Genomic DNA, 27,662 nt, shown 5'->3' with positions numbered 1-27,662 from the left:
TAATTGTCAGTGCCACCAGGGAGCTTACAAATTTTTTATATTGAGGCTTCGCTGTAATGCACCCCCCAACCCCCATTTGCTGGGTATGGTAGTGTAGTGATTATGTCACAGGACTGGTCACCCCAAGGCCTGGACTAATAATTCAGAAAATGCAAACTTAAATCCCATCAAAATGGGACATTTAAGAGGCATCTTGACAAATACATGAATAGGATGGGAATAGAGGAGTATGGTTCCAGGAAGTGTAAAGTGCAGAAGGTTTTAGTTTAGACAGGCATCAAGATTGGCGCAGGCTTGGAGGGCCAAATGGCCTGTTTCTGTGCTGTACTGTTCTTGGTTCTAACTACAATTTGAGAATTTAAATCTGGAAATAAAGCGCCAGTCTCAGTAAAAGTCACTAACAAGCTACTGGATCATCGTTCCATACGAATGCTTAAAGCTGGGGCTGTTTTCTGTAGAAAAGAGGGATGTGGCCTGAGTTTGATAGTGGTAGACAGAAGATATTTCCACTTGTGGAGGAGACCAAAGCTAGGGCCATAAATATAAGATAGTCACTAATAAATCCAATAGGGAATTCAGGAGAAACTTCTTTAGAATCATAGAAGGTTTGCTGCACAGAAAGAAGCCACTTGACCCATTGTGTCTGCGCCGGCTGAAAAACGAGCCACTGAGCCAAATCCCACTTTCCAGCATTTGGTCCGTAGCCCTGCTGGTAACGGCACTTGAGATGCATATCCAGACACCTTTTGAATGAGTTAAGGCTTTCTGCCTCTACTACCCTTTTAGGCAGTGAGTTCCAGACCCACACCACCCTCTGGGTGAAAATAATTTTCCTCATCTCCCCTCTAAACTTTCTACCAAACACTTTAAATCTATGCCCCGTCACTGACCTCTCTGCTAAGGTAAAAAGAGGCCCTTCACATCCACTCTATCCAGGCCCCTAACAATTTTGTACATTTCAATCAAATTTCCCCTCAGTCTTCTCTGTTCCAAGGTGAACAACCCCAGCCTATCCAATCTTTCCTCATAGCTGTATTTTTCTGGTCCCGGCAACATCCTCGTAAATCTCCTCTGTACCCTCTCTAGCGCAATTACATCCTTTCTGTAATGAGGTGACCAGAACTGCACACAGTACTCAAGTTGTGTCCTAACCAGTGAGTTATACAGTTCCAGCATAACCTCCCTGCTCTTGTATTCTATACCTTGGCTAATAAAAGAAAAGATTCCATATGCCTTCTTAACCACCTTATTGACCTCCAGGGATCTGTTGACATTTACCTAGAGAGTGGTGAGAATGTGGAACTTGCTACCAGAGGGAGTGGTTGAGGTGAATAGCAGAGACGCATTAAAGGGGAAGCTAGATGAGGGAGAAGGGAATAGAAGGATATGCTGATGGAGTTTGTTGAAAAGGGGTGGGAGGAGGCTTGTGTGGAGCCTAATAACCAGCATTGACTAGTTGGGCTGAATGGCCTGCTTCTGTGCTGTAAATACTTTGTTATTTGCTGTTTTTTTAACGAGGCTTTAACATGTTAAATGGTTTGATGGTAATAAGCAGAGTGCCATTTTCAGGCTAAGATTTTCCATTCTGGAATAAAGGGAATGATCATAATCAAAATTAATTACAACATGGGTATCAGGTTTGATGGTGAATTAATTTCTCAAAAATGTTACATTCAACAGATTGCTTCAACTTTTCATTGAACTCTGCTGTAGCAAACACCTACTTATAGGAAAAGCAATTAGCAGGTCCCACAGCATCCATCACTGATTAGTTTAATACTGTCTTACAGGAAGTGTGCAGCGCCAAGCTTTGCAGATGTGAGCACTTAGGCAACAATTGCACGACAGGATCAAACAGCTGTGGGGGATTGTTCTTTTCCCCAGCAGTCTGAGAGAAATCCAGGTGAAAGAGGGGGGCCCAGAACGCAGGACACCAGCAAAGTGAAACCAGGCGAGAAAATGAGGTAAGTGTGGAAGAAAGATTGAACTTGGAATTATTTAGGACCTTGTCACATCCTCAGGACTTTTCCAATTCTTTCATTTCCAGTGAATTACATTCTGAAGTATAGTCAGCTTTATGCTCGTAGTTTCGAGAAGGTAGGAGAAGGGAACTTGGGGATTAAAAGTGGAATGTACAGGGAAATCAAGAATCCACAATACTGGAAGGAGTGGGAGCGATGGGCTCAATGGTCCTTACTTGCTCTGGATTTATTGTTTTTGTTCATTTTCTTTTCCTCCAGGGACTGGGACTTTACGTTAGAGGCTCTATACTTTGCTCCCCAAACTACATTCTGCGTTTTTAACATGGCTGGGCTTCAAACTGAAAGTATGTAGAAAAGTTTTTCAAAATATTTGTTAATATTACAATTTCTTCCCCTCCTTTCCTCAATGTGTGATTCCTTCTTGGGGTCTGGGTTGATGGGCACTGGTTATCTCACCCAAGTGGTCATTCTTTGTGTTATCCGAGGTGGTGAGGAGGGGAATGAGAAGGGCTGGAAAGAGAGACAATCACAGCTGAGCTCATTCAAATCCTAAAGTCACACTCACACACACACACACACACCTATTTTCTGGCAACAGTTTACTCCAGGGAGCTTGGACCATTTGTATTGCCCTAACTGAGATCAGCTAACTCATGACAGAATGGCTCAGTTGTCAATGACAGAAAAATTGGTGACATAGTAAGTAGTGTAGATAAAATTAACATAAAATTAAGATGAAACTTTGAGAGATTAAGTGGGCAAAACTGTAGATGATTTCAATCCGGGTAAGTGTGAGATCATCCATTTTGAACTGAAAAAAGAAAAGGTCCAATTATTTTTTAACTGGTGAAAAACTAACAGTGGAGGTCCAGAGAGATTTAGAGGGCCATGTACACAGGTCGCTAAAATACAGCAGTTGGGTACAAAAAAATTAAAAAGGTTAATGAATGTTTTCTGTTACAACTAGAGGGCTGAAATTTACAAAGCCCTGGTAAGACCACATCCACAAAAATGTGTACAGTTCTGGGCGCTGCACCTTAGAAAGGGCATAATGGCTTTGGAGGGAGTGCAGCAGAGATTCACCAGTATGTTATCAGGGCTCCAAGAGTTACGTTATGGGGAGGTTTTACATAAACTATTCCCTGGAGAATACAGAAGGTTAAGGGGTGATCTGATTGAGGTTTTTAGGAATTTGAATGGAAAGGAAAGGATAGGATAGATAGAGAGAAACTTTTTTCCACTGGTAGGGGTGTCCAGGACAAGGGGACATAATCTTAAAAGCAGAGCCAGGCCATTCAAGAGAAAAGTTTGGAAACAATTCTTCATCCAAAGAGTAGTAAAGTGTGGAACTCTCCCACAAAAAGCAGTAGATGCTAGATTAATTGATCATTTAAAATCTGAGGTCAACAGATTTTTGCTAGCCAAGAGTGCTTTGGGATATGGAGTTAGTATACAGATCAGCCATGATGCCACTGAATGCCGGAACAGGCTTGAGGGGTTGAATGACCTCCTCTGTTCCTATGATTTAAAAATCCTGTTGCACTCCTCAGTGACCTTTAATGCCCCTCTATCCCTGGTGAACTACACTTGGGCGATGCACCAAATAAACTGCTTACTTTTTCCTTGACGGCAGATTCAGTAGGGGTGTGGCCAGTGCTTGTTCCGATGAATCTGAAGAGATTTTGAAAAAAAAGCATGTATAAAAAATCCTGAAATATTAATTGTAACAAATGACTATTTTACTGCAGAATAACTGAATCAGAACTGCAGCAGGTCATACAAATATCAAATAATTTGTGTCAAACTGTGAACTATTAAACACGATATTAATAAAAATATAAACTGGTTCATGTCTTTTTCCCCTTGATCCACTGGGGGGCCTTCAAACCTACCTCTTTGACCAAGTGTTTGGTCACCTGTCCTGATGTCTCATTATGTGATTTGGTCTCAATGTTTGTCTGATTAGGTTCCTCGGGATGCTTTACTACGACAAAGATGCTATATAAATACACGTTGCTGTTGGGGTCCACATTAATGGAAAAATGTTTAAAAATGAAAAGGGCAGATGAATAACATATAAAAATAAAGGATAACTCATCTTAATCTGATCATCAACTTAAAGTAGTTTCCTGCAAATGTGAACACACTGACGACAACAATTTACCATAACTAAAAGGGTTAAATTATGAGGACAGGTTTCACAGACTGGGATAAAAACAAAATACTGCAGATGCTGGAAAACTGAAATAAAAACAAACATTAACGCTGCTTCTCTCTCCACAGATGTGGCCAGACCTGAGTAATTCTTGCATTTTTTGTTTTTATTTCACAGATTGGGCTTGCAGGCATTGGAGTCGAGCAGATTAAGGTGCATAAGATGATTAAAGGGTTTGAGTGTAGATAGAGAGAAACTATTTCCTCTGGTGGGTGGAGTCCAGAACAAGGGGGCAGAACCTTAAAATTCGAGCCAGGCCGTTCAGGGGTGATGTGAGGAAGCACTTCTTCACACAAAGGGGAGTGGAAATCTAGAACTCTCTCCGTTGAGGCTGGGGTCAATTGTAAATGTCAAAACTGAGATGGATAGATTTTTGTTGGGTATGGGTATTAAGGGTTACAGAATCAAGGCAGATAATTGGAGTTAAGATACAGGATCAGCCACGATCTAATTGAATTGCGGAGATGAACGGCCTCCTCCTATTCCTATTGGACCCCATGTCGGATATGCACCTTTGTAGGATATGATTGTATCGGAGATGTCTTTGAAGATCTGAGCCAGACGTGCAGTGCGAGCCACTTCAATGTTCTCCTCTGCTGCGGCTAGCCTCCGGGTTCTGACCGAACGGGATGTTTGGAGTGCTGAAAACTGGGTCATGAAAACATCTGTAACATAGGGAAGGAAAAATAACTGAAGGCGTTACATGCCACCGCGCTCCTTCACCACGTGAAGCTGCACAATTCTGCTGATTAATGAGAAAGTCAGCCTGTGAGCAGTGTGTCAATCCCTGATGCACAGTATGCAGAAATCAGTACCAGATTTCACCCACTTATTCACCCAGCACTTGGAATTACTGCTCCTGCTTTGATTCTTTTTTTTGTAACAGGCATTGTTGAAGATGATGGATGTACTAAATGGGTAGGTTTGATTCATAATTAGATGTTTTAAAAATGTGAGAAATGAATCAGTGATCTTGAAAGCATAACAAGCTATTTAATTGGGAGGACTAGAGGACACGTACAGAATTCACAAGCCTCAAGCAAAAGTAGAGATTAGAACCAGCCCCTGTAACCCTGCGTCTGCCTCTTCTCTGAAGGATCCCCCTGAACGGCTCTCAGCTCAATAAAACTATGAAATGTACAGCCTTGTGATAAATTGCTATATCCCTTGGAGTTCTACACAGCCATCTCTAATTATCCTCTTCTGCTTAACCAAGAAAAAGCTCTCATATTTGGCCTGATGAAGGCGCAATTTGTAGAGAGGGCAAAGTAAGTAATATTTAATAAAATGAAGCACATTTATGGACATGAACATTTTCTAGCCACACATTTGTAGCTGGATATGTTGTGACATTACAACTGCTGGAGTAAACCAATATGAAATCAATCCACACTCTGTTTAGCCTACAATGAAGCTATAGGTAAATGGGAGGATAAGTATCCCTCCTGTTTGTTACTGGTTCCTCGATCATCTCACGTATGGGCAGAGCTTGCATCAGTGTCTTTTCAATGATAATATTGAAATCCGCTCCACCGCCATGTCAATCCCTGGGTGCACAGTGCCCCTGTAAAGCCTCAACAAGTGCAGGAGCCATTCTGCTTTAATCCAGATCATAGCCCACTTCCCACTTTGCCATTATTCAGTCACTAACCCCCTTGTTCAACCAAGATCATTTACTAGCCTACACATAGCTTCAAAAAGTTTCTTTAAAACCCATATCCTCATGCTTTATATCTTGACCCCTCCAAACTTCTTCCTTTTCCCTGCTTGATGTCCACCTTATTGATTTATTTAACGCCTTCTCGGTAGTGAGCTTTGTAGGCAAGGCTGGTATTTATTGCTTGTCCCAAAATGACATGCTAGGCCATTTCAGATGGCAGTTAAGAGTCAACGATGTTGGTGTGGGACTCGAGTCACATAAGCGCAGACTAGGTAAGGCTCCATTTGGGTTTTTACTGGCCACATTTACCGATACCATATTTTTTATTTCTAGATGTTACTTCTTTTTTGAAATAGAGTGAATTTTGCAAAGTCCTTGAAGACATTCTTTAGCCCAAAGCACACAACACAAATGTTCTTATCATAGCAGGAGAATCTCCAAACCTCGAGAAATATCCTCAGTTAGGTTAAGTAGCCTAAGAGCAGCAGCACCAAGGGTGGGTGCAGTGGGGGGGGGGGGGGGGGGGAAAGAGGGGGGGAAAACTCTTATTGGGATGGACAAAATGTGTCAGCTACTCTGCCACCAGATGGCATCATTACACTCTAAGTCACTCAGTAGCTCAGTGCAAAACGTGTGCAATTACCCTGAAACTCACCTCATAAGTGCAATTTTGCCCTACAATTTATTTTTATATTGATAAAGGTTACTTATAAACTGACCTCCAGAAACTCAAAAAAATGTATTCTGAGGCTGTGTTTATATTAAGCATCAATGCTCACTAACCAGTTACATCAAGTCTGCTTGGGAATACACCACAAAAGCACACCCACTGTGCTCCATCCACAGAGAGGATTTGGGTGAGGATCACACAATCGTGTGTGGAGTATTCATACTGTGCTATCACACACAAACGACAAGTGCTCCAGTGCAAACACACAAGGGAAAAGGGTAAGCCTTCAGCTGTATATTATTGGTAGTGAAATTGTGCTGGTGAGAATATTCATTTACAAACACTGAAACTTTAACTCATTTTCTCAGAAAAATCAAACAGGCAGTGGTTGAGGGTTACTTTAGGGACCTTTCAACTCGATGACCCAGGGACAAACCCAGCCCAGGCTAATGATACTGACATTTACCAGCTTTAAGGACAGGGAGTTTTATCTTGCATAATATTTATGCTTTACCTAATCTGAGAGGTGCTTGATGTTCCAGCTGGGTGCCAAGAGTAGAAAAATGGACGAACCCTTAGCAGCAATTCTACCCATAGGATTTCTGTCTTTTGTTGTGCTGCAGGTTGAGCGGTCTAGTGCTGGAAAATACAGGCACCCTAGTGTCAGCATCAAGTGTACTCCGTACAGGTAAAGCACCTTCTAAACTGCCTTAGTGGCCCTCCTCAATTCTTAGGATTGTTTGGTGCTTTGGGCCCATTCTCACTCACAGCGAGATTCGGATACCCTTCAAATTCATTGTAGGAATGTCACCTCTAGCTAAAGGGGACTTGCATCGCGTGAGTAAATGCTGGATTTCAACACAGGTCCCAGAGTTGCACACTGCAACTCTCAATACCCCCAAAAAAGGTGATATTTTAAAATCAGACCCAACCTCTTGTTCAATATAAGAATACAAACTATAACAATGCACAATACCATTATCAAGCAAGAAAGTCCCTCCTCTCTTGTTGCCCCCCCTCACCAAGAAAACTCATTCTTTCTCTGTACCAGATTTGATGTTGCCATCGTCTCGGCACATGCCGTTCCAGCGGGTGTACAGTGACACAGACTGACTGTTATCATTCTCCTGCTTGGCCTCCTCCTGTTTTTGCCGCATCTTCTCCCAGTTTCGGACTAGAAACACATGATGTTTCAATACAAAATTCCTAGCAAGAAGGAAAGTCAAGACAGAAAATGAAAGGCCAACCTGGAAAACTGTAGAAGAAGCTGACACAGTACCCCTACCCCACACACCAAAAACAACAGTCTAGTATGGCCCTGCAATGTACATCTGAAAATAAGTAATTACACTGACAGGGTAGTGGGACATTAATTGCTCATTCATGTCAAAACTGTTTGTGGGGTCTTGCTTTGCAAAAAATAGCTGCTGCGTTTTCTTACTTTACTTTAAAGTGACATACTGTACATTAAGTGCTATGTGATAAGGGGCTACATAAATACAAGTCTATCATTAATCAAGAAATGTCTTCACAGGTACGACTGACTGGCCGGCTGGCCTTCACCCGTCTGGCTGGCCGACCTATTTAAGATATTAGGCAGGCCAGGCACTGGGAAAAACCAATCACTGTGCTTTACCACAAACGCTCTGTGAGTTCCTGTCTCACTCTGCAGCTAGCTGGCCATAGGCTGAGTCCTGAATGTACTTCCCTCACTCCAAAACTGAGCCAACAATAATCCTCCCCAACCCCTCTCGTTTATCCCTCAACAGATATTGAGTCTGCCTCTGGCATTTTCACTCGTTTGTACTGATCTGTGCGCTGGTATGAATTCAGAAATACAACGCTGTCCTCCTCACATCAGAGGAAGTGTCGCAGCAATGGTGGAATATCAGACAGGGACGAGTTTTAAAAAGTGCACTATCCCTTTCCCCTGCAATCCTTTTTCTGCTCAGTTTCTCCTCCCCTGAAGGCATTGCCTCTACCTGGGGTATGGGTTCCACAGGTTATGCACATCATCCAGTAACTCTCCAAAGTGGCTGCTCATCATTCCTAGGCATGGTCAGTGAGTGTCAGCAGGGTATTTGACCGGGAGACAAGAACACTGAAGTTGAGTCGAACTCCGTGCCCATCTGAAGTCCACACACAACCACTTTTTGACAAATGTCCCTGGATTGTAGACTGCTGCAAGAATCCTGGGTGGCCTTACCCTCCCAAAATTGACTGGGATTAACACGGAGGCATCAAACCTGGGACTTTTCTTAACCAGCTGAGCTACCAGGAAGGCTAAACACTGCATCTCTGGTGGAGACCCTCATGTTCTGAGACAACAAATATCAAGATTGAGTCAGGATCCTAATTACATTTGAGCCTCAACTCATCAAGACTGAATCCGTGGAACTGGAACATGAACCAAAAGATGCACTTCTACTTCTTAACTACTCTAAATCTGAGACAGCTCGGACAACAGACAAACTAAGTTGAATTAAGAAAATGGATACTACCTAACTGGATCCCCTACATATATACTTGTACATTATATAAATGTGTGCATATTTATTTAAGCTTGGACAAAATCTCCTCAGCAGAGAACTAATTTGTAATACCACAAGTATGTAGCATTATATAAACATGCACACACCCAAAAGATCTCACTTTCTATATTCTGCAGGTTTTTTTTTCCCCCACTCTCTCTTTTCCCCAGTTATTTTTCTCTCCAATTCTGTCTCTAAACCACATACTGTTAACACACAGAGTGGCCGAGGATGGGTGTCTCTATCATTGTTCCTCACCCACAGAGATTTCGCTTGCTGTGGATAGGTAATTAGCTGCCTCCCACGACAAACAAACGGAGATCTCCATTCCTACAACAGGAAGGATCGGGAGTGGGAGGGAGATCAATTTGGGAACATTGTTCCACATGAATGGTGAAAGCGACTGTCCTTGACATCAAGGCAGTATTTGACTGGGAATGGCATCAAGGAGACCCAGCAAAACTGGAGTCAATGGGAATCAAGGGAGAAAATTCTCCGCTGGTTGGAGTCATACCTAGTGCAAAGGTTGTGGTTGTTGGAGGTCAATCATCTCAGTCTCAGGACATCACTGCAGAAGTTCCTCAGGGTAGTGTCCTAGACTTCAACAGTGACCTTCCCTCCATCATAAGGTCAGAAGTGGGGATGTTCGCTGACGATTGCACAATGTTCAGCAGCATTTGTGACTCCTCAGATACTGAAGCAGTCCACGTCCATATGCAGCAAGACTTGGACAATATCCAGGCTTGGGCTGATAAGTGGCAAGTAACATTCGCGCCACACAAGCGGCGGGCAATGACCATCTCAAGAGAGAATCTAACAACCTCCCCATGACATTCAACGGCATTACAAACACTGAATCCCCCACTATCATCCTCCTGGAGGATACCATTGACAAGAAATTGAACTGCACAAGCCACACTCCAAGATCAGGTCAGAGGCTGGGAGTTCTGTGGCGATTAGCCCATCTCCTGACTCCCCAAAGCCTGTCCACCAACTACAAGGCACAAGTCAGGAGTGTGATGGAATACTCTCCACTTGCCTGGATGGGTGCAGCTCCAACACCACTCAAGAAGCTCGACGCCATCCAGGACAAGGCAGCCCGCTTAATTGGCACCTCATCCACCACCTTCAACATTCACTCCCTCCACCACCGACGCACAGTGGCAGCAGTGTGCATCATCTACAAGATGCACTGCAGCAACTCACCAAGGCTCCTTCAACAGCACCTTCCAAACCTGTGGCCTCTTCCACCTATACGGACGAGGACAGTAGATGCATGGGAACACCACCACCTGCAAGTTCCCCTCCAAGACACACACCATCTTGACTTGGAACTATATCGCCGTTCTTTCACTGCCGCTGGGTCAAAATCTTGGAACACCCTTCCTGACAGCACTGTGGCGTATCTACACCAGATGGACTGCAGCAGTTCAAGGCGGTGGCTCACCACCACCTTCTCAAAGGCAATTAGGGATGGGTAATAAATGCTGGCCTAGCCAGTGATGCCCACATCCTGTGAAAGAATAAAAAATAGGAGAGTTTTTGTCATGGATACAGAGGGGCCATTACGTACAATTCCAGAAGCGATGATGGTTGATCTTGGAATAGTGTACAGCATTCATCAACCTGACCAAAGCATTTGACTCAGTAAATCGCAAGCTCAATGGATTGATGAAACCAAAGACTTAGATGTGCAAGAAACTTCATCACTATCCAATAGTTATTCCATGATGATATGACTACCACTGTCTTGAGTGGGAGATTTGAAACAGATGCCTTCAAAATCCAGACAGGGGTCAAGCAAGGCTGTGTGATAGCCCTCATAGTATTTACAATCTACCAGACAGTGTGTATTCACCTCATCAAAGATCAAATGCCCTCTGGTGTGAGTAGTAAATACCATCTAGATGGAAAATTCTCTAACCTCAGCCACCTCCGTGCCAAAACTAAACTGACCACCACAGACATACATGATCTACAGTTTGCGGATGATTGCAGTGTTATTGCCCACTCTGCAACAGATTTGCAAGCCACTCTTGATCTCTTCAACTCTGCATACAAGAGACTTGGCCTGTCCTTGAATGTTGCCAAACCAAAACTCACATCAACCCACACCTGGTCAGCCAAACATTCCACCTCCCACATATGTTGAAGGAGAGACTCTAGAATATGCTGAGCATTTCCCATACCTTCGGCAACCACCTCTCTCAAAAGGCCAGCAATGACAAGGAGATCCAACACTGGATCAGCTGCACTAGCTCAGCCTTCTACAAACTATGGCTGTGAGTGTTTGACAACAAAGACAAGTCAACAAAAGTCCTAGTGTACAGAGCAATTGTCACCACACTCCTGTGCTGCAGTGAGACCTGGACTGTGCATCAGCGACACATAAGAGCATTAGAGAAATTCCATCAGCAATATTTCTGCTGAATCCTCTGGATGCAATGGGAGGACCAATGAACAAACACTAGTTTCTTTCTTGAAGCCAGCTCCACAAGAATTCAGGCAAAATTCCTGCAAAATCAACTGTAATGGATTGGATCCCGTGTCCGGGTGGCCGAAAACCGTCTCCTGCGCCAGGTCCTGTCTCCTCTACTCTCAAAATCCACTGTTCCAGGAGGACAAAGAAAATGCTTCAAAGACACTCTGAAGCTCTCTTTGAAGCGCGGCAGCATTGACATTGGTGACTGGGAGGAGCTTGCTACCAATCATTCCAAATGGCGACAACTTGTCCATCAGGCTGCTTCATGCTTTGAGTCCAAACGTCTTACTGATGAGGCAGAGCGGCAGCAGAGAAGAAAAGGAAGCAAATCCTGCACTCCAGATCTCACTAACTTGTGGGATGTCCTGCCCCGTGTGCCCAAAGATCTGCGGGTCAAGAATTGGCCTGTTCAGTCACACGAAGACCTATGGCAGAAACCTGCGTACCGGAGTAGACATCATCCTTGAATTGAGGGACTGCCGAAGACGACGAGTGCACAATAGTAACCTATTATTATTTTATTTAGCATCTTATATATTTCTCTGGTATCCTTTCAAGGCTGACAAGTCCTTGTGTATCTAATACCTCATCAGGGTGGACTGGCTCCCTTGAAAGGGTGAGGGATTTTTCATGGGGTTGCCAGTAATAAAAGCATTGCAGAATCATTCACGAGGCACTCTGGAAATTGCTGACATGGTCAGACTGCCCCAGCTCCTCGTATCTCAGCCTTCAGACACAAGGGATCAGCCCTGTGGCCCTTTCTCTATGCTGCTACCAGGGCATGGATGTTTCCTCAGTGCTTTGGTGACTAGAGATGAAACCAGCATTTAGCGCCTAGTCTGACCAGTGTACTTTACATTTCAATACTATGGCCTCAAAATTGGGACTGGCAATAAAGCTCAACATTCTTTATCTCCTAACCCCAAGTCATGCAACACTGTCTGATGCCACTACGTCAGTCTTTTTTGCAGATGACAGTGTTGTGTATGTTATAAATTACAAAGAGCACTACAACTTTCTCAGACACGAGCAAGCTGCAGTATGTGACGGGCCAGCTGATTAGCTGTGTCTGTGATTTAACCATTCTGCATTCCTGTGAAACACCCCCTCACTCCAGTTAACATTTCCAGGCAGTGAAGAAACACAGCTTTTGGAACAGGATGCTCCTGCTTCCCGACCAACCTCAAAATCACCCAAAAGGATAGTAATGCCTCTGTAGCAAGGAAGCTACATAAAATTTAAAAAATGGTTCTCCCAGTGAAGCCATGCTCCATACACAGAAGGCAAGATCAAATGAATAAACTGTGAATGCTGGGGACAGAAATTACTGGAAATACACAGTGCCATCAGCACCTGAAAGAGCTAAAGATGGGTTCATGTTTCAGGTGGAGGCCCAAATCAGTTCAGACATAACCCATCTGAACCCTCAATCTGTCTCAGATGCAGACTGGCGTGCTGTGGGTTTCCAGCACAATCAGTTTTCACTGAAGACCCTGGCCAACTCGATGCATGTTAATCAGGACCTGAATGAAACGATCAATGCTATTTTTATGGCAGTATGAAATCATTTAACTGTGAACTGCTTTGGTACCTCATGCAGCAGCTGCTCCCTTAGACTGGGGGGTGGGGGAGGGAATGTGGTGTGTGGCTAAAACGTCAGTGGTCTTCATTCTGCATCACTGCAGTGAATCACAGTACCAGAATAGCACAAAACTACAGCTGAAGCCCAACTGCACAGCATGGTCCGGACACATTAAAATGGCCAAGGGCATTCTGCTACTCCATCAATGCTGCTCTTCGATCAGTTACTTGGCAGTGTGCCCAAGTAGCGTGGTTTGACTTGATCGCTCAATTTCCTTCCCTTCTGGAAAGTCTCCGATTGCCACTCAGAGCTGGATACTCTCTAATGAGTTGTGTGGGATCAGGAATTTGTTGTCTGAGCTTACCTATAATCCCGGGGTGCGAGATGGTGGAGGAGAGTAAGGCTGTTGCCCAGTGTGGCACTGAGATCACCTATCACCCAGAAATGCTCTATGCAGAACTAGACAACGGCAGTTTGAGCACAGCAACTCACCAGAGTTCCCAAGGCTATTTTTGGGTGGGGTTGGGGGTCAAGTACAAGTCAAGCATTAACCAAAGAGTGAGGGAGGAAAAATATTGCAGGAAGGTTCAAAAGGGAATTAAATATATAGTTAAAAAGGAATAATTTACAGGGCCATGGGGTAAGAGCAGGGGAGTAGAATTAACAGGTAAAGCATTCGGAGAGCCAGAACAGGCATGATGGGCCAAATGGTCTTCTATGCTGTACGTCCACCATGCCCCTCTGCCAAAATGCAGAATAATTGGAGGACATATTTGGCAGCACCTTTAACAGATGCCTGGAATTGTCTACTGATCTCCTAGATCAGAGACTGGCACAATGCTCTCCTTAACTGAACAATTGCTCAGTTCTCGGTACCTAGATTCTCATATGCTGAAGGCCTTGAAGACCATGTTCTGGGTTTGGATGGAATCCTGAAGGATTTTTAAAAAAACTTTTAAAAATTAGCTGTGTGAGGAATTATGTGGGGGATCTGTGTGGGAGAAGACTCCAACCACATGCAGCACAAAACAATGTCAGGTTACCTTGAGATCTATGATATTAAACAAGCACTCATTACAATTGGGCAGAGTTTTAAACTGAGCTGAGAGACTCTGGTGCTGGACAGCAAGTCCTACCTCTCCCTGTTGGACATGGGCTTCATCTGGTGTGGTTGGCTCAGCTTGGTAGGGTTGTTGACATTCTCACTCGGTTCCTCTGACACATGCCCTCTCTGTGAGGAAACAGAACATAGCTGGGTGAGGTACTTTCAGTAACACAGCAACATTTGTTATTGACATGGCATGTCTTAAACCATACACACTACAACTGCAGAAGGTGCACAGCTTTGAGATAACAATCACATAGCTTTTGTGGGATCGCAGTGAGTAAAGCCACTACCTTCGGCAAGAGAAGGTGGTCCCAGGTCTTTCCTTGCCCGCAGTCTGTGCTCAGTTAACTGTTAATGGCCTCACTGTCCCTTGGTTAGGGGATGGCTATTCGAAGTGAGGATGTCAGCCATGGTTCCTGCTCCCAATCACTATCCAGCGACCTCTGCAGGAAGGTGCGGGACTGGAGATAGTGGGCAAGGACAAAAAATCAGGCTTGGCTGTGATGTGCCCTGACATCGCTGCTGAGGCATAAGCAAGGAGTTACCTGAAAGCGTGCTCTAGCAAGAGTCAACAGAGGGAAAGAAAAGAGCAGAGGAAATTAAAAAGGCATTTACTCTCACTGGACAATGAAGACACTAGATTGCTGAGGCTTTAACAGTCCACCCAAGTTTGGTACAGAGGGCTCCCCATCCATTACTACATTTAGAAAAGATTTCAGATGAGGTTAAAAATAAACTGAAAATGTTTAGCTCTAGATGTGAAAGGAGTCCATTCATTTATCTGCAAGCTAAATTCCACCCCCACCCCCCACAACACCCAAGTTTAGGTAGGAATTTTAAGAGTCAGATTCAAGTGATGGCAACATAATATTTAGGTTTACCCCCTTTTCCACTCCACAGGACGGAGTAACTGCAATCAGCATCAGCCGCCAAGAGGCGCATTCAGTATATGGAGAGACAGGGAAATCTGTCTCCTGTTGATTTCCCCTTCCCTCAATCACAATGCATTACAATGGATTACAATACTCACCCTTTTCTTTAATCTGTGCTTTGATTTCCTCTTCTCCTTCAACCTGCCTGGTTTCTTCTGTCCGTTTGTCTGTTGGCCATTTTTGTTCAACAATCCATTCATCCTCTGGCTGCGACCTCCGATGATGCCACGACATTTCTCAGCCCCACATTTACAAAGTTGCTGTAACACACAAAAACCCATGTAATATTTTAAAACCAGTCATACACCCATGCCCTGGTGAAGCAGACTTCTAGTGTAAGCTGCTTCCAGGTGATTTCACTCTTTAAAACTAATTTGCCTGGTACATTTCCTGTCAGACCCATTGGGAAATCACTGCCTGGCTCAAGAATTCCAAAGCTCTTCCTGACAGAGTCCAAAGCAAGTCTGGACAAAATGATAACCCTAACCAAACCGGTGGCATGTGCCATACCCTCAGTGCATTTCAGTTAGGTGGACGTGATTTTTCTGGTCTACTTCAATCTGCCAACAAACCACATCCATTGTAAACAGAGCATCACCTCATTCATTCATAATAAATTCCTGATACAAAAACACCTTTTGTGTAAAACCCCCTACACCATTCACATCAAACACTCCCAGGGCAGATCACATGTTAGGTAGAGTAAAGCTCCCTCCACACCAGGGTTCTCCAACCTTTTCATGTGGGGAGGCGGCAACATTACAATTTTTGTCTTACATGGGGGGGGGGGGGGGGGGGGGGAACCAGTGAGACAATTTCAGTATGATAAAGGCACGAAAAAGTTACATTATATTAATCAAAATAAGAACAAATGTGCATTTTTGTGAAGAAGGTTTAAATGAGAAGATTAATTTATTGATCGACTTTCTCATCACTATGTTGGACACTGATTTAGTGTGATACCTGGCATTCGTTTTCTTGCACAAGTAGTCAATGTCTGCCCACACACTATTTTTTATTTATTTACTTTTATTTAGAGATACAGCACTGAAACAGGCCCTTCGACCCACCGAGTCTGTGCCAACCAACAACCACCCATTTATACTAACCCTACTGTAATCCCATATTCACTACCACCTACCTACACTAGGGGCAATTTACAATGGCCAATTTACCTAACACCTGCAAGTCTTTGGCTGTGGGAGGAAACTGGAGCACCAAGCAAAAACCCACGCGGTCACAGAGAGAACTTGCAAACTCCGCACAGGCAGTACCCAGAATTGAACCCGGGTCCCTGGAGCTGTGAGGCTGCGGTGCTAACCACTGCGCCACCCTGTGCCTACTTCTTGTAGCGATGCCGAGTATTCCGGATAGATATCTATCTGTCAGGAGTGATCCTGATCTCTCTCCGTGTTCTCCCCTCTCTGTGTCGCCCTCGCTCTCTGTGCACCCCCCCCAAACCCCGTTTTCTCTTTCGTGTCCCCCCTCTCTTTGTTTCCTCCCCCACCACCACCTCCCCCCACCCCCTCCAACAGTTGCAGGGAGCAGGAGTGCTCAGCACAGCAGCTTTGTGGTTGATCAGTTTGTTTAAAAATATCACGCTGTCAGTTTCACAGCTGACAGCTACTGAAGCAGGAACTCGCTTCCCAACTTCAGACAGATTCGGGGTTTTCCGACTTTTTTAAAAAGCCCACCGGAAAACACCAAGGCCAGTCTGCAAGAAGACAAAGGGAAATTTCCCAACTCCAGTCAGGGACCCCTGGCGAGGATGAGGAACGGCCCCGGCTATAGTTTACATCAGTGGGCTGGATGGAAACCTTTGGCAGGTCAGATCCTGGCCTGCAGGCTGTACATTGGACATTCATGCTCTACACCGTCCTATCAAACACTCCCAGGGCAGGTACTGCATGGGTTAGATACAGAGTAAAGCTCCCTCTACACATTCTTGGCTCTGGCCTCAGAACAGTAGCCCCTCTAACGGCAACATGATATTTTCCCATTTCCCACACCAATCCTGCAGAAGTCTTTGTTTGAGATTGTTAATTTATTTCCACGTTATAAGAGTAGTTCTGTGTGCAGTCTGATGCTCACTGGAAACAAAACATAGTGCCCCCAACTCAATGAACACAAGAACCTTTCAGCCAGGAGACAGAGGAGGCTTCCAGCACAACACCTCTGACCCAGAGGTGAACTGAAAATATTTACAGCTGTCTAATTTACTGTGCCATTCATGTTTTTTTGTTTAAATCTAAAGCATAAAGAAACATATGGAACAGACTTTAACTGGTGCAGCCTTAACAGCAGTTCTGCAATTTTTCCAGTTATGCTGATCGTTTTGAGTTAGTTCCAGTAACACAGTGTTATGATTTACAGAGCCTCACTTAGGCAGTACAGTGTGTTCAATGTCTGTAATTCCCACAGAAGCTCCCAACTGCACACAGGCTGCTTGCAGAAGGTACAGATGTAGGAGTGAAGCAGGTCCCCAAAAGAATAGTTGGGAGGGAAAAAATTGCCAAGCCGTCTATTCCAACCACCATCCCCCTCCCCATTCAAATCTGACTGTGTGATTTTGAGACGACGATTCGGAACACTTTTAGCAAAGGCCTTTTACGAACATACAAATTAGGAGCAGAAGTAGGCCATTCAGCCCCTCGAGCTTGCTCCGCCATTCAATAAGATCATGGCTGATCTGCTTGTGTTCTGTATTCCACACTCCCATCTACCCCCAATACCCCTCGATTTCCTTACCTCCACTTAAAAATATTCAATGTTCCTTCTGAGGCAGAGTTCCAAAGTCTCCCTCAAAGAAAAAAATTCTCCTTGTCTCTGTCCTAAAAGGGCGTCCCCTAATTTTAAAACAGTGTCCCCTAGTTCTGGACTCACCTACAAAAGGAAACATCCTTGCCACATCCACCTTGTCAAGACCGTTCAGAATCTTAGAAACTTCAATCAAGTCTCCCCTCACTCTTAAAACTCCAGTGAAAACAAGCCCAGTATGTCCAACCTTTCCTCATAAGACAGCCCACTCATTTAAGGTATCAATCTAGTAAACCTCCCCTGAACCGCCTCCAATGCATTTGATTAGGGAATACTCTGTGGAGTTCTAAAACAGAGGGAGGGCAGAAACATAACCATACACACCTTTTAACCTGCACCTGCTGGGCGCGTTGCAAAGCCATGTCAGTTAAAAGGAGAAATAAACTTATCTTCCAGTATCCAGGGTGCTCAGAAAACCACTACTGCCCCGCTTTCGTTAACACCTTACTGTATATTCACAGTGCAGCATTTGGTAAGAAATGTGGGGAATGATTTCGCCCAACACCACTCAGACAGGGACAAACCCATGCTTGCTGTGAAGGTGGTAGTGCCAATTACATAAGAATATTTCAGAAAGAATGTATTGTATCCGAGGAAATTAAAGCACCCTTGGGTTTTTGTGCAAATTCATACTTTTCTTCACAACGGTGATCTCAGTTACAATGTAGGAAATCAGGATTCTGATGATTTTAAACAGATAGAGAAGCGTGGCATTGTACAGTATGAATGGTTATAAATGCTGTTGCCACCCAGGTTCTCCACATTACCTGCTTCTCCAGGTTGAACGCGTGGAAGTTGTAGTCATATGTCAATTCAGTCCCGGCATTTACATCCTTCAGCGCAAATAGTCCAATCCTGTAAACACCATTGACCGACCTACAGAAGACAGGGAGGGAGGAAGGAGAAAATGGAACATGCAGTTTGTTCATAATGGTTTATGCAGTCTACCCCAGCTGCTACACAATTAGAATCGGTACTGTGTGTGTAATTTAATAATTCACAAACATGGCAGCATGCTGCTTCACCAATCAGGTCTGAGCCAAGAGATACAAAAATATGGTCTCAATGTCCCAGGGTAGAGAGGGGGAAGAAGAATCAGCAAAGGCTCCAGCTCCTTATAACTATCTGTTGACTGTGCGAATAGTGACCAAGGGCAAGGCTGGGCTCAGCTGTGATACCCCCATAGCCTGCTAACACTAACTGTGGAAAGTCACACTTGCAGGGTTGCTTTTTTCACATTCTGCGTTGAGAGCTGGTATCGGTAGCAATGGCTGGGTTCCGCTGTACAATAACTAAAGTCCAGGTGTCAACCCATGACGACTGTAAGCGGATATTTAGACCTGGTGCGAGTCCCTTCTAAAGGCCCAAAATCTTTATTACAGTGATGCAATCACTCCTAAAGAGGATCCAATATTTTTCTTGGTCAGAGTGACTCCAATGTTTAGACAAAAACATTTTTCTTTGACTCATTTGGACCTCGAAAGGGCTTGCCTCTGTCTTTGAAGCGCAGACTGGATAGGCTTGGGTGAATGCAGCTGTCACATGGAGTCTCCAGCCTTGGGTCAAGACAGTGTTTGGCTCTGCCGTACCTATTATGCTGGCAAAGTGGTGCCTCTGAACCATAATCTCAGTAGGCAGTCCAATGCAGGACTGAGGCAGTGCTGCGCATGTGTGGCTGGGGGGGGTTGGTGGTGGAGTTGCACCAAGCTCCCACCTATCTGTTTGGCTCAGTGTTAAAGATTGACTGGCACTATTTGAAAAACAGCAAACAATCCACACTCAACCAAACCAGCAAAAACAGATGAAAATAGCTGCTATGTTTGCCTATAGAGTCACTGCTCCTCAAAGCACTGGGAACATTTCTGATGACGTGCTAATTACAAGTAAGCTGATTTTTTTTCTATTGAGTTCTTGTCGGTTCTCCACCACTGCAGTCTTCCAGGAAACCTCACCAATGCAAATACTTATTTAACCAACGAGCTCAGTTGGTCTTCAGGTGCATGGCATTGAGAGCAACATGCTTCATGTAAACAACCAGATTAACATCCTTGTTAAAATAGTGGGGCATAGGAAGTTGCTACAGACTAGTTAATATTCTTGTAAACATGGTGCGTGCAGCACGTTCCAAGTACACATGCTTCTCCCTCTTACCATTTCTGCATTTCACAGTTAGGACTGCAGCTGTGGTTTATAAAGCGAGCCTCATTCCCCATGCGATAACTGTCGATCACCATCCCACTGTCCAGGTTCAAGCAGTAATGATCATTGTGGTTCTGGTACTGTTCTATCATTCGGTTCCTAGAGGGGAGTAGAGCAAATATTGTTCTGTTTGCTTGGCTCTAAGAATAACACTCTTATCTGAGTCACAAGGCTGTGGGTTCAAGCCCTGCTTCAACTGAGTCTGCCAGTTCAAGTGGATGATAAAGATCCCACAGCACTTTGAGGAAAACCTAGAAGTGCCTCCAGGGTCTTGGCCATCACTTGTCCCTCAACCACATCACACCAAAACATTAACGACTGTTATTTCAGTTGCTGTTTGTGGGATCTTGCTGTAGACGCCTGCACAACAAGTGACTGCATTTCAAAAAGCACTTTGTTGTCTGAGAAGCAGTCTGGGACATCCTGAGGAAAGGTGCTACAGAAATACAATACTTCATTTCCAAGAGTTCAAGGAGGCCTATGATAAAATGGAGAACCTGCTAATGGAAACAAAAATCACATCGAGTGAAACTTTCCGTCTGTTCCCACCTCCCAAAAACACTCATATTTGATTGAGTGATTATAGCGACCTGAGATCATTATGAGACATTGCAGAGATCAACTGCTCACGGCAGTGACAAGATTCCCCCTCTGATCTCTGCACAGCAACACAGCCGCATTTCACTGACGCAGTGTAAATGGGAATCTTTTCCTTTAATAAGCACAGGATAGGAGGTGTAGATGTGAGGCTGGAGACAACCAGGATTCTGAATCATCTAGAAGCAACATTAAATGGACAACTATTCCTTCTGCATTTCTCATTTGCCCTTGCCAAGTGGATGATAAATGAGACTGTCTGATGCTTGCATTGATCTGAACCCCGCACCATTAGAGTGAATAGTAATTGTTCAGCTCTGCAGTCAATGTAAGCACCATAACATACTCCTTGGCTGTCCTGTTAAAGCATTGCTGCCCAAAAAAAAAACAACTCCTGGCACTACATCACACTTTGCGTTTACTGCTGAGCACTTACTCTAGGTAAGTAATGAACAGAAATTGTGGGATGTGGATTCTGTTGGGAAACTGAGAACTCAGTTTTGGGGCAAAGCAAGTCTCCGTACCTGAATTCTTGCTCACTGACGACCTCCCCCAGATACTCGATGATGAACTGTCCAGCCTTCAGAGTTTCCTTAGTGCGAATCCCCCAGCCTTTGCCCTCCGCTCGGAACCGCTCCAGGCACTGCACCCACTCATGCCTCTGGATCCGCTGGTTGCAGCAATGCTCGTCGCAAGGGCATGTGCTCGGGGCGCACTCTGCGAAGATCATCCTGCAACAAAAACGGGGCATCAGCTGCACTTAACCAACACCCATTTTGAGAGAACTAATAATTCAGTCTTCTGGGTCTGGTACGCTTTAAATCAACAGGACAATAACTAACAAAGGTAATGCTTTACTTTCAGGAAAAGCTGAAAATGTACAGCAGGTAATATGGACCGAGAAAATCTGGGCTAATATTTCACATTGAGACCCTTCCCACAATGGCTCTACAAATGTTGACCGAACTGCTCTTCAATTCCAGTAATCAGTGTTTTTCTTACTTTCTTCAAGTTGGTCCCGTGAGGGAATTTACTCACCAACCAAGTCCCACACACTGCACTGAGTAGAGTTACTGTAATGCAAGGGGTGGAACATAACTGGTACTGAAAGAGACTGTAGGTTACATGACATCATGAAACTAGCAGCCAGCAATACTGAGGCTGTGGTAGTGTTTAGACACATAGTGTGGCGGCACAGTGGCACAGTGGTTATCACCGCAGCCTCACAGCTCCAGCGACCCGGGTTCAATTCTGGGTACTGCCTGTGCGGAGTTTGCAAGTTCTCCCTGTGTCGGCATGGGTTTCCTCCGGGTGCTCCGGTTTCCTCCCACACGCCAAAGACTTGCAGGTTGATAGGTAAATTGGCCATTATAAATTGCCCCTAGTATAGGTAGGTGGTAGGGAAATATAGGAATAGGTGTGGATGTGGTAGGAATATGGAATTGGTGTAGGATTAGTATAAATGGGTGGTTGATGGTCGGCACAGACTCAGTGGGCCGAAGGGCCTGTTTCAGTGCTGTATCTCTAAATTAAAAAAAACAGTGGGTGATTGAGAGGCCTCTCACCCAGTGAAGTATCGCGATAGCCCCTCAATAGGTTGGGGAAAAGCTTACTGCTGATTGCCACCAACAGTGTGAACACACCTAGCTTTTCGAGCGATGAGCCGAGGCAGCCATTGCCGTAGCTGCATTAATATATAAATCTGGGTCCTGTGACATATAATGGACCCTGATTGCCAGGGCTCGGGGGTCAGCTGCACATGCACTGTCGAGTGTGGACTGGCAGTCCAGCCTGAGGAGGAACTCGGCATGTGAGCTTTCTATTACCATTGTGGGGCTGTGAGAAGCAGGAATGGTTCCCTGGGACCCACAAAAACAACCTGGGCTACTGCCCCACCAGTTCCCCCCACTGCCTCCATCCCAAGGTATGATTTCCCCACCAATAATACCTTCTTCCGACCTGGAGCTGGCAGGCTGTCATGATATGCTAATGCTATGTTAATAGGCCAAAGTTCCCACTGGGATGGTGGGCCTGCTGTGGGAGGAACCTACCCCATAGTATCCGACGTTACTCTCCAGGATGAGGCCGTTGGATACTGGAACTCCAAGCACCCACCCAGTATTTCACATAAGGGCTTCCAAGTTAACAGTTTCTCTTGGCTGCTGCCAAGTTCAATTACACTTTCCTATTTAAGGTCCAGAAGACTTTTTTTCTCCCATAAGCTAGTCAGTGATAACATTTTAAACTTCACTCTGGGAGAGGATAGAGGCCTGACACCTGAACAGTGCTTGTTACATACATGTGAACGGTAACAAAGGGGGAAAGTAACAGTTTTGACCAGTTACGCTGTTAGCTGCACTGTTTGTATGGCCTGTTGTTTTCCCCCAAAACAGGTCATTTCTGATAAAGTAAAGGAAGTGTCAACTCTAGTCACATGAACTACCGACTCCTAAGGCTGTGACAATAACCAAACATTACATAAATAAAAGCAAAATACTGCAGATGCTGGAAATCTGAAAAAAAAGTGCTGGAAATACTCAGCATGTCTGGGAGCATCTGTGCAGAGAGAAGCAGAGTTAATGTTACAGGTCAGTGACCTTCCATCTGGACATTACATGATGCAATCTGCTCTGAGAGCTCAGTGCCACAGCAGGTCTGTGCTGATTAGCTGACCTCAGTTAAGGCAGAACAGGGGTGCTACAATTGGCTTCAGGGACTCTGGGTGGGGTCGTTTGTCGGGTGTCCAGCAATTCCATCTGGACAGTGCATTTGTGTGGACACGGGGTGTGGGGAGAATCAGAACCTGGTCATCATACCATCCTGCTGATTCAGAGTCTTAGCCCTTTGGTATAGAAACTGGAGGTTTGCCAGTACTCATAGATCCTCTGTCCAGCAACAGCCAGGACTTCAAGAGGAGAAGGTGGGGGGAAACGTTATAGCTCATTGGTCTCGAGTGGAGGGTTGGGGAGTTAACACACTGTTGTTTTGGTGTTCTGGAAGAACAATTTGTTGCTATCCTGAAGCACTCACTGTGGAGATAACAACTCACACAGAGGGACTTTTACTGTGTTTTTAAAGCTACTTATTACTCCAGAGAGGACTGCCTGTCATACAAAAAGACTAACACCATGGGTTCTAGGTTCCTGCAGCTCTCCCATCTCCCACTCGAACTTGGTTGGAGGTAAAGTGGGAACATTGGGGGAAAATTAAGTGCCCATTTATGCTAGGTGGGGAGGTGGCGGGTTTTGCTGATCCTCAAGAGGAGAAACCCCGCAGAAATTCCAGGCCATTTTAGTTGCATATTAATTGTGTTTAACTGTATGGGGGGTGGTGGGCATTAACTGAGGATTCACTTGCGCCCATTGACACAGACAGAAACAGTGGTGGTTGGGTTAGAAGGTGTATGTTTGTAATGTGTAATTCTGTAAATAAATGCTTAATGTGTTAATATTCCCTCCAGGTCTATCCTTCACCAACTCGCTTTCTGGAATATAAATAGCCCATGTCTTCATTTTGGCACTAATGGAGCCATTTCAGAGGCTACAGGGTGGCTGCCGGCTGTGGAGGGAACAAAAACGTGTTACATTGGTGCATCAGAATAGGGCTCTTCTGAAGTTTAAGACAAGTCATGCACCTGGAACACTGTAGAAGGAACTCTGTATCTAACCCATTTTTTTTTTGGCCATTACCTCTGACATGGCCTGCTGATTCCTCCACGTTCACTCAGGGATTCCATCAGTACAAGCGGTGTGTTTGATGGGACAGTGTAGAGGGAGCTTTACTCTGTAACGAACCCCATGCTGTACCTGTCCTGGGAGTTGTTTTAGATTAGATTAGATTAGAGATACAGCACTGAAACAGGCCCTTCGGCCCACCGAGTCTGTGCCGACCATCAACCACCCATTTATACTAATCCTACACTAATCCCATATTCCTACCAAACATCCCCACCTGTCCCTATATTTCCCTACCACCTACCTATACTAGTGACAATTTATAATGGCCAATTTAATGGGGACAGTGTAGAGGGAGCTTTATTCTGTATCTAACCCCGTGCTGTACCTGTCCTGGGAGTGTTTGATGGGACAGTGTAGAGGGAGCTTTACTCTGTATCTAACCCCGTTTCTTTTCCTTCTTTTTTTCCTGGGAGCGTTTGATGGGGACTGTATAGAGGGAGCTTTCTTCTTCTTCTTTGGCCTCCTTGTCTCGAGAGACAATGGGTAAGCGCCTGGAGGTGGTCAGTGGTTTGTGAAGCAGCGCCTGGAGTGGCTATAAAGGCCAATTCTAGAGTGACAGACTGTTCCACAGGTGCTGCAGATAAAATTGGTAGACAGGACTGTTACGCAGCTGGCTCTCTCCTTGCGCTTCTGACGTTTTTCCTGCCAACTGCTAAGTCTCTTCAACTTGCCACGCTTTTGCCCCGCCTTTATGGTTACCCGCCAGCTCTGGCGATCACTGGCAACTGACTCCCACGACTTGTGATCAATGTCACAGGACTTCATGTCGCGTTTGCAGATGTCTTTAAAGCGGAGACAAGGACGGCCGATAGGTCTGATACCAGTGACGAGCTCGCTGTACAATGTGTCCTTGGGGATCCTGCCATCTTCCATGCGGCTCACATGGCCAAGCCGTCTCAAGCACCTCTGGCTTAGTAGGGTGTATAAGCTGGGGATGTTGGCCGCCTCGAGGACTTCAGTGTTGGAGATACGGTCCTGGTACCTGATGCCAAGGATTCTCCGGAGGCAGCAAAGATGGAATGAATTGAGACGTCGCTCTTGGCTGACGTATGTTGTCCAGGCCTCGCTGCCGTAGAGCAAGGTACTGAGGACACAGGCTTGATACCATCGGACTTTTGTGTTCCGTGTCAGTGCGCCATTTTCCCACACTCTCTTGACCAATCTGGACATAGCAGTGGAAGCCTTTCCCATGCGCTTGTTGATTTCTGCATCTAGAGACAGGTTACTGGTGATAGTTGAGCCTCGGTAGGTGAACTCTTGAACCACTTCCAGAGCGTGGTCGCCAATATTTATGGATGGGGCATTTGTGACGTCCTGTCCCATGATGTTCGTTTTCTTGAGGCTGATGGTTAGGCCAAATTCATTGCAGGCAGCCGCAAACCTGTCGATGAGTCTCTGCAGACACTCTTCAGTGTGAGATGTTAAAGCAGCATCGTCAGCAAAGAGGAGTTCCCTGATGAGGACTTTCCGTACTTTGGTCTTCGCTCTAAGACGGGCAAGGTTAAACAACCTGCCCCCTGATCTTGTGTGGAGGAAAATTCCTTCTTCTGAAGACTTGAACGCATGAGAGCGCAGCAGGGAGATGATGATCCCAAACAGTGTAGGTGCGACAACACAGCCCTGTTTCACGCCACTCAGGATAGGAAAGGGCTCTGATGAGGCGCCTCTATGCTGAATTGTGCCTTTCATATTGTCATGGAATGAGGTGATGATACTTAGCAGCTTTAGTGGACATCCAATCTTTTCTTGTAGTCTGAAGAGACCACGTCTGCTGACAAGGTCAAAGGCTTTGGTGAGATCAATGAAAGCAACATAGAGGGGCATCTGTTGTTCACGGCATTTCTCCTGTAGCTGTCAAAGGGAGAACAGCATGTCACTGGTGGATCTCTCTGCTCGAAAGCCACACTGTGCCTCAGGGTAGACGCGCTCAGCCAGCTTCTGGAGCCTGTTTAAAGCGACTCGAGTGAAGACTTTCCCCACTATGCTGAGCAGGGAGATTCCACGGTAGTTGCTGCAGTCACCGCGGTCACCCTTGTTCTTATAGAGGGTGATGATATTGGCATTGCGCATGTCCTGTGGTACTGCTCCCTCGTCCCAGCACAGGCAAAGCAATTCGTACAGTGCTGAAAGTATAGCAGGCTTGGCACTCTTGATGATTTCAGGGTTAATGCCGTTTTTCCCAGGGGCTTTTCCGCTGGCTACAGAATCAATGGCATCACTGAGTTCCGATTTTGTTGGCTGTACGTCCAGCTCATCCATGACTGGAGTATAGTTCCAGGTAGTGTTCCACCCAGCGGTCCATCTGCTTGCATTGGTCAGTGATTGTGTCCCCTGATTTAGATTTGAGGGGGGCGATCTTCTTGATGGTTGGCACAAAAGCCCTCTTAATGCCATCATACATTCCTCTGATATTTCCGGTGTCAGAGGCTAGCTGAATATGACTGCATAGGTGTTGCCAGTAGTCATTTGCGCAGCGCCTGGCTGTTCTTTGTGCAGTGCTTCTGGCTGCTTTAAGTGCTACGGATGTTAACTCGCTGGGGGCTTTCTTGTAGTTCAGCAGTGCAATGCGCTTAGCGGCTATGACAGGTTCCAGCTCTTCAATGTGAGATTGAAACCAGTCTGCATTCCGCTTCACACGTCTGCCATAGGTGGTCATTGCTGAGTCATAGATGGCATCTCTGATGTGGGCCCACTTGGTCTTTGCAGCTCCTGTGGGAGTGTTTTGAAGGGCTGTTACAAGTGAATTTAGAAACTTACATAACAGCTGTGGATGAGAAATTCTGCTAGTGTTGATGCGCGGGCGGCCCTTCTGCTTGGAGTGATGCAACTTCTTTGGTTTGAGTCTAACCTTGCTGCACACCAGGGAGTGGTCGGTGTCGCAGTCCACACTGTGGAAGCTGTGTGTGATTTGAACGCTGTTTAAAGAGGCTTGCCTTGTGACGATGAGGTCCAGCTGGTGCCAACGACGTGATCTTGGGTGCCTCCAAGAAACCTGGTGACAGGGTTTAGTGTGAAAGAATGAGTTGGTGATGCAGAGGTTATGATAAGTACACAACTCAAGCAGTCTCTGTCCATTCTCACTCATCCTTCCAATGCCATAGCCCCCAAGGCAGGAGGGCCATAAGTCATGGTCGGCCCCAACCCTGGCAT

General features: G+C 45.3%; 1 protein-coding gene across 8 annotated transcripts in view; it reads right to left on the bottom strand.

Annotated features, from left to right (window-relative positions):
• ash1l (ash1 (absent, small, or homeotic)-like (Drosophila)) overlaps nt 1–27,662 on the bottom strand; it is a 271,172-nt gene that overhangs the window by 33,249 nt on the left and 210,261 nt on the right. For 7 of the 8 annotated variants that reach the window (XM_068022898.1, XM_068022896.1, XM_068022895.1 and 4 more), the window contains 8 exons: nt 21,300–21,506; nt 20,131–20,277; nt 18,747–18,855; nt 15,261–15,422; nt 14,259–14,353; nt 7,576–7,733; nt 4,710–4,862; nt 3,599–3,653 (listed from right to left, as the gene is read on the bottom strand). In XM_068022898.1, the coding sequence (XP_067878999.1) occupies nt 3,599–3,653; nt 4,710–4,862; nt 7,576–7,733; nt 14,259–14,353; nt 15,261–15,422; nt 18,747–18,855; nt 20,131–20,277; nt 21,300–21,506 (1,086 nt within the window). Of the gene's footprint in view, nt 1–3,598; nt 3,654–4,709; nt 4,863–7,549; nt 7,734–14,258; nt 14,354–15,260; nt 15,423–18,746; nt 18,856–20,130; nt 20,278–21,299; nt 21,507–27,662 lie in introns of those variants that run through there. The other variant, XM_068022902.1, reaches the window with a different exon arrangement.

Source organism: Heterodontus francisci, chromosome 46 (assembly GCF_036365525.1).
Source record: "Heterodontus francisci isolate sHetFra1 chromosome 46, sHetFra1.hap1, whole genome shotgun sequence".
NCBI classification, from domain to species: Eukaryota; Metazoa; Chordata; class Chondrichthyes; order Heterodontiformes; family Heterodontidae; genus Heterodontus; species Heterodontus francisci.
Note: the sequence above shows the minus strand (reverse complement) of the source record. Positions and strands in the feature narration are given on the sequence as shown.